The sequence below is a fragment of the Saccostrea echinata genome, unplaced genomic scaffold (assembly GCF_033153115.1).
Source record: "Saccostrea echinata isolate AGI-Se365-2 ecotype Australia unplaced genomic scaffold, CSIRO_AGI_Sech_v1 ptg000029l, whole genome shotgun sequence".
Classification (NCBI taxonomy): domain Eukaryota; kingdom Metazoa; phylum Mollusca; class Bivalvia; order Ostreida; family Ostreidae; genus Saccostrea; species Saccostrea echinata.
In genome coordinates this window covers 35,407,892-35,415,894 of record NW_026889778.1, presented here as the reverse complement: position 1 = coordinate 35,415,894, position 8,003 = coordinate 35,407,892, and the positions used below count along the sequence as shown (strand labels likewise).

The 8,003-nt window shown below is 31.2% G+C and overlaps 1 protein-coding gene across 1 annotated transcript; it reads left to right on the top strand.

The window, feature by feature from the left end:
* The first annotated feature begins 6,556 nt into the window (after positions 1–6,556).
* Positions 6,557–7,624, top strand: LOC133195237 (alpha-(1,3)-fucosyltransferase fut-1-like). The gene has a single exon (XM_061331094.1). It carries the CDS (start codon positions 6,557–6,559, stop codon positions 7,622–7,624), a length of 1,068 nt encoding a protein of 355 aa, XP_061187078.1.
* Positions 7,625–8,003: the final 379 nt, after the last annotated feature.

Here is an 8,003-nt window from a genome sequence, read left to right as displayed (position 1 = left end):
CATATTTGGATATTATAGTAGAAAAAGACGTTAATGGTAACCTAACAACAAAACTTTCTGATAAACGTGATGACTTCAACTTTTTTTAACGTCAACTTCCTTTACTTATGAGGCAATATACCCTTATCAACGGCATATGGGGTTTATGTCTCTCAGTTTATTCGATACGCAAGGGCATGGTCTACATACGAACAATTTCTAAAATAAGGCAAGCTATTGACAAACAGGTTGATGAAACAAGGATATGAACAGTTTCATTTAAAGACATCATTTTGCAAGTTCTATGGTCGATACAATGACCTTGTCAGCAAATGCAATCTATCATTAAGTCAAATGCCCACTGACGTTTTTTCGTACTAATTGTTAGCCCATTATTTATACACTAAAATGTCTAGAGATATTTTCGTTTTCCCGATCATGACAAGGAGCACACGGCGGGTGTAACTGGTGGACAGGGGATGCTCACTCCTCTATGGCACCTGATCCCATATTCGATGTTATTGGATGTCTGTATTTGTTCTGCTCCCGATTTGTATTGTTTAAATAGACTATGAGCTTGAATGCTGTTCATTATCTCCATATTTTATTCATTTCAAACTTTAAAAGTTGACTTTTCCAATTTTAAATTTGGTTTTTCCAACTGTAAAGTTGGCTTTTCCAATTTTAACGTTAGAAATTTCACTTTATAAAGCTTTGCACTTTCAAAAATGTTTGCTATTCCTATTCTCATTTTGGCTTTTCTTACTTAAATTCAAACTTTTTCAACTTTTTCCCTTAGCCATTTTCCCTTTATTTAAATTATCATCAATTTTTAATTGCAAACTTAATACAGGGAAACAAAGTGATGAGCAATTTAACTTTGTTATTTATTTTAGACTTTGTTCTTCCCCATGACCTTGCATATAAATTCCAACTTTAAAAGCCCTTGGCTTATATTTCTCTTGGTCCATCTTATATAATTTATAGAGTATACATGTAAGTTCATACAACTCCATAAAAAACTGGGTACGTTGCATGTACGTATAACAAGGCGGCCCTGTCTCCAAATTTGATTTCATTTTTTTTACAAACTGCCTACGATGTGTCCTTTCAAAATCATCTTATTTTTTAAAATTACCACAAACCGTTTTTCCGTCCGAGGTCCTGAAAAATGGGGAGTTTTCTTTAAAAATGTCAAATTTTGACGTGATAACGTCGTCACGGCGTTACCGATTTTAATCTGTAAATTCTCTGAACCGGAAACTATTTACTTTAACCTGCCTTATGTTCCAAAAAATAATTTGATATTTTATTTCAATTCATTGTATTTAATTCTTTGATAGTTGGAAGGAGTGTAATAATTTGTAGGAAAATATAATTTTATTACAAAAGATTTCATCAGACAAGTAATGAAGCTTGATTCATCCATACATAAAAATTAATGATCTTTTTTAATGTAAAAATTTTCTAGTGATTTCTTCAACAACCATTTTTCGCATTGTCTATGAAGTTACATTAATAATTTTAAAGATACATAAATCAATTAAATAGAAAATTGGAACGTCCCATATAATTAAAGTTGTCAGAATTCTATTTTTGGCAATAAAAAAAAGCCATCAACACCACTCCCCCCTTTTCCATTCCAACAAATGGCAGCGCTATTAATTTGAATTCGTATTTTCTTTCTTTCTTTTTTCTTTTTTGGATAAGCGTATTAATTACTCCCTATTTCGGAGTTATGAGGTGTACTTTTAAACTGCCTTAATTTTTTTTTTTTTTTTTTTTTGATGTTAGGATACATTAACTCTCTGGGGCCTTTCCTTCGCAATTCTGTACATTTGTGCTTGTTATAACGATAAAATACTTTTATATATTTTTTCTGGAACGGATTATCATCAAAGACGGACGTTGAAATCTTTAAATTTCAGAGATAATGTGCACCGTTTTCACAAAAGAGATATTGGGCAGGACCCCCCTCCCCCTCCTCCAGCCCCGATGAACATTCATTGGAATACTGAACATATTTCCTATGACATACTTAATGTATTATTTCATGGATAATCTGGATTAAATCCTTTTACAAATACTCGCTTACTTCAAAATTAACAATATATAGTGTAGTTAATATGTACACTCGATGTTTATACAGGTAAATATCTTTTTTTTCTTTTTTCATGTCAAGACTTGGAATGCCTTAAAAATGTATTACGGAAATAATTTCTGAAAAAAAAATAATCGAGTTAAATCATCGATTATGGAGCGGAAAGGGAGTGTCTTGTCCACAAGTACTGCATGATCGTGTTTGTGTTCCTTATAGAACTGGGAACAGATAGTCTTTATTTATAGACAATAAAAAGGTTGATTGTATCATGTTTCTATGGTGACATATTTCTCCCCCCTACATGCAAGATAAATTATGTTAACAATTGGGTCGGCACACACTGAACACATGTATCTTAAATAATTGATTTGCAACCAGCCATGGCCATAAAATGCCAAATTTAAATAAATAATAAGAAATGGTGACACTTGGTTTTTTTTTTTTTTTTGGTTTTTTTTTTTTGGTGGTCTGTGATAATAATAACAGTATACGACATCATACAAAAAAGCTGCAACAGAATTATGTTGGCATGCGACTTATTTACGTCAATATGTAAGATAATTATGTTAACATGCGACTTATTTATGTCAACATGCGACTTATTTATGTGCACATGTGAGTTATATTTTAACATGCAAGGTATTTATGTCAACATGCAAGATAATAAGTTGCATGTTAACATACATATCTCGCATGTCTACATAATTATCTAGCGTGTTAACATAAATAAGTCACATGTCAACATAATCATGTTGTGTCTTGCTTGTATGATGTCATATAATGGCGTTAGTAAGTTTACCAAATTAAAATTAGATTCTCTAAAGTATGGTGGCATATTTCTGCCCCTTGTGTGCAAGTTATTTTTCTGTCAAATATGTCGACATGCAAGATAAATATGTTGACATGCAAGATAGTTATGTCAACATGCAACATAACTATGTTGACATGCAAGAAAATTGTAATCGAATAAAAATTATAAAAAATCTTCAAAAATCTCAAATATTGCCCACATGTGACATCCAACATGCTAGATGCTACTTATTTATGTCAACATGCATTTTATTTATGTTTACATGCGAGATAAATATGTTGATATGCAACTTATTTATGTCTACATGCAACTTATTTATGTCGACATGCATCTTGGTTATGTTGACATGCGAGATAAATATGTTGACATGCAACATATTTATGTCGACATGCAACTTATGTATGTTAACATGCATTTTTCAGATACAGTTCTGCTATGACCTTAACCTTAGACCTTAAAACATAGTTCAAGGTCACTGCACACCCTTTTAAAGGGACCTCAGACGAACAGATGGACGGACGGACACACTAATTACTATAGGTAGCCCGCAGAGAAGGGCCCTAAAAACGTTTTATAATCTACGGTCACGTTCTGAATCGCCAGGACATTTTATCTAAGGAAATCCAATTTATAGTTTGTTGTCCACCTCATATTATAGAAAATAATTTAAACTGCAACATTTGCTTAAATAAATTTTCGATCATTAAAATCAACTTCAATTTTACCGACCGAAAAAAAAAACCCAGAACCGTGCCTCATTGCTCTTGTCTTGGGTAGTAACGAATCTGCACGCTCGCACAAATGTTCAAATTGTGTATCACATAACTTCTTTTGCATTCAAATTTAATCATTTAATTCAAAATCTTATCATTTTGAAAAATTGATCATATTCTAAAAAGTATATATCCAAAATGAAATCACAAATCGATCATATTCACTGTAAACTTTTTGGGGATTCATGGGTCTTAAGACTTTTACATCGATTTGTGATTTCATTTTTGGATATTTACATTTTTAAAATTATATATATATATATATATATATATATATATATATATATATATATATATATATATATATATATATATATATATATATATATATATATATATATATATATATATATATCCGCTACTCAACATAACTAAGTTGCATGTCAACATATCTATCTCGCATGTCAACTTAACTAAGTTGCATGTTGACATAAACAAATTGCATGTTGACATAACTAAGTTGCCTGTTGACATAAATAAGTAGCATGTTAACATACGTAAGTTGCATGTTGACATAAATAACTTGCATGCCAACATTTTTATTTTGCATGTCAACATAAATAACTTGCATGTCGACATAAATAAGTAGCATCTAGCATATTGGAAGTCACATGTGGGCAATTTTTGAGATATCTTAAAGATTTTTTATAATTCTTATTTGATTGCAATTTTCTTGCATGTCAACATAGTTATGTTGCATATTGGCATAGCTATCTTGCATGTCAACATATTTATCTTGCATGTCGACATATTTGACAGAAAAATAACTTGCACACAAGGGGCAGAAATATGCCACCATACTAAAGAGATTGGTTACTTGCATGACAACATAATTATTTTGCATGTTGACATAAATAAGTCGCATGTCTACATAATTATGTTGCATGTTAACATAATTTATCCTGTATGTAGGGGGGCAGAAATATGCTACCATAGTAAGTAATTTGACCAACATTGAAATTATATTTTCCGAAAAATATTGGTAACTTGCATGTCAACATATTATCTTGCATGTTGACAAACTTTTCTTGCATGTCAACATAATTTATCTTGCATGCAGGGGGCAGAAATATGCCACCATATGTTTCACTTAATTTTTTGTAGAAGATGCAGAAAACGTACACCACTATATAGATTTATAAGCCTAATAAACTTGGTTTGTCAACATAATTAATTTTTCCTTATCAATAATTCCTTGTAAATTATAAATTAAACCCGAAACGCGCGTTTTAATTGGAGGCGCATGTATGTAATTAAATGTAAATTAATCGTTTGAGCCATCCCAACTTATGTCGTTATTACTTTTTTACACTGTAAATGTTTATTGTATATTTAGTTGCAAAGACTGAAAAATTTGTTTAAAGTACATATTTCAATGATTACTCTTTGTGACGTCATTTTTTCAAATGCATAGCGTCATTAATTTACATGTAATGTCCCATAATAAATTTCACTGAGAAAGACTTATATGATATTCATTTGCATAAATTGTATTAAATATATTTAAAATGCAGAATTGAATTTAAAAGACAATAAAAAGATAATAAAACCTTCAGATAAAGAATTAATCAATTAATTTCTTTAAAAGTATAAATTCATTGTGAAGGAAAAGTCACGTATACTGGGACAAAAATGCAGCATTTTCAACTTCAATTTTTTATAAAAACGGATGTGGCCGCACTTTTGTAAGGTCATTTTTTCTCTTTAATATTAGTAATCAGGTTATATTTGTTCTTTCTGTGAAGTTTCGTATACATACTCGGTTGCGGCTATATCGAAATTAATAGACTTGAAGAGGAGGAAAACGTCCAAAATAAGGGAATTCCAGAATGTAAGACCAGTTTAATTTTGAACGTTATAAAAATGAGAGGGCGCTTCAGTTGAGGAAAATTGTTACCCATTTCACAAACAGGGAAACCTCAACCGTAACTTGAACATTTGATAAAATGTAAACCTGCGTTTAATTTTTGTCGATTTTCAAGGCCGATTACTGGGCTTTAAGCATTTCAACCATATCTATTTATAGGATCAGACATACATACATGTATATTTGTTGAGAAAGAATTTAAAGAAATGAGACAATATTAGGTGTTTGATATATAAGATGAATCAACACTACTCACGTGCTTAAGTTACATGTACTAAATTTATCAATTCTGTATAGGTTAATACAATGAAAATTGTTCCTTTTTTCGTCGTAATTTCATAATTGATTCCTTTCATTGTTATTGTAAAACTGGAAGAAAGTATGCAAATAAAACGCAGGAACCCATAAAAGATTGGGGAAAAAGTAAGATTAATTTGAATCGGAAAAGCCAATTTAAAGTTGGAAAAGTCAACTTTGAAGTTGGAATTGCCAATTTAAAAGCTGTAATTACCAATTTTAAAGGATGAAATGCCAGAACTAAAGTTGGAATTTCCAACTTTAAGGTTGAAATTACCAATTTTAAGGTTGGAAAAGCCAAGATTAAAGTTGGAATTACCAACTTTAAATTTTAAAAAGAAAAGACTAAAGTATGAAAAGCTAACCAACTTTAAAAAATATATATTAAATGGCACTAATACACTTCCGGGTATATTATGAGTTTTTGGGATAACGACATTCTCGTCATGTTACATGTATGTTCGGTAATTTTAAATTGAAATAAAAAGATTATTTGCAAGATATTATTTTAAAAATGGTTTGTTTATAAAAAACCGGAAAAGCATATACACAGGCATTATAAGTTACTTATTCTGATGCAGATGTAAGTCAATAGTATTTGTAACGTTTTCTTTAATTTATATTTTAGATTCCCAGAGATGGACATTTCTGTGCGATTTTTTGTTATATTCTGTAGTTTTATCGGATCCTTTTTTCTTATATCAATATTTTCATCACGACAGAGAACAATGTTTATTCCACCTGCTATACAACAACAACAGTTACATGTACACATGACAAATACGGTTATTTCAGAATCAAGCAAAAAGACATTTTTCACGCAACAAAATCGTAATAATACAATATCAAAACATAAGGAATATACAATATTGTGGTATAACATTCCCTCCTACTTAGTTGATAAGTTAAACTATGCTAAATCAAGTTCATGTGAGAGTCAGCAGCGCTGTATTCTTTCAAGGAATACAAAAGATCTTCATAAAAGTGACGTCGTAATATTTACACATTTCAACATGGGAGGCAATCCGCCGTATAAAAAGAAAAACCAAATATGGGTATTCAACACCATGGAAAACACCGCTTTTATGTCAAAACCCTCACCAAGATGGAACAACAAACTAGATTGGTTAATGTCATACCGACGACGATCAGATATACCAAGACCGTATGGTATTTTAAAGAAACGATTGACGCCTTTGGTGAAAAATTATACAGATGTGTTTCAAAAGAAGAAACAATTCGGAGTGTGGATGTCTGGTCATTGTCCCGTACCATCTCGCCGTAGAGACTATATAAAAGAACTTAAGAAGTATATACAGATTGATATGTTTGGCTCTTGTGGCGATCGTGTTTGTGGCCATCGAACGCCAGTTTTAGGTGAGTGTTTGAGGAATTTTTCTCGAGATTACAAGTTTTACTTTGCATTCGAAAACAATATATGTGAGGACTATAGTACAGAAAAGATATATAATTTATATTTGGGTAACTTGAATGTAATACCCGTTATAAACGGACCAAAGTCGGCATCTGAATACTTACCTAAAGGATCCTTCATAAGCATTTTGGATTTTCCCTCGCCTGAGGCTTTGGCAGAGAAACTTAAAGTAATTGGTTCCAACGAATCTGTGTTTACGCAATATCTAAAGGAAAAGGACAAATATTACGCACTTGGCACACATTCAGTATTTTTGAGTTCAATGTGTAAGATATGTCACATTTTAGATAGAACAAACGGAAAACCCGAACGACCTAAAGCGACTATTTGGGAACGCTTCTCTCCTGAAAGTGAATGCTAATGTCTCTACACTAATTATAAAAACCAAATGCATACTGAACACATCTTTTATTATATAGCAACTTGGACCATTTTATGTTTAGATCACTGGCTTTTACGTTCATTTCCCCCAAAAAGATAAAAGTTACATGTATTTTTGGCAATTCCAGGGTATTGAGATTAATAATCTTGAATATTTAAGCTATACTTAATATGAAGCTCTTAGGTAATATTTTGATGAAAACAACACTTCTCTGTGCTATTTAATATCAGGCAAAAGGAAAATTTTAAAGCATACATGATAAAAATACCAATAACCACACACGTCTACTTCTATAGCCGACAAAGAACAAATATCGAAGGGAATGCAATTTTTCTTCCTTATCGAACAATTTTTGTAA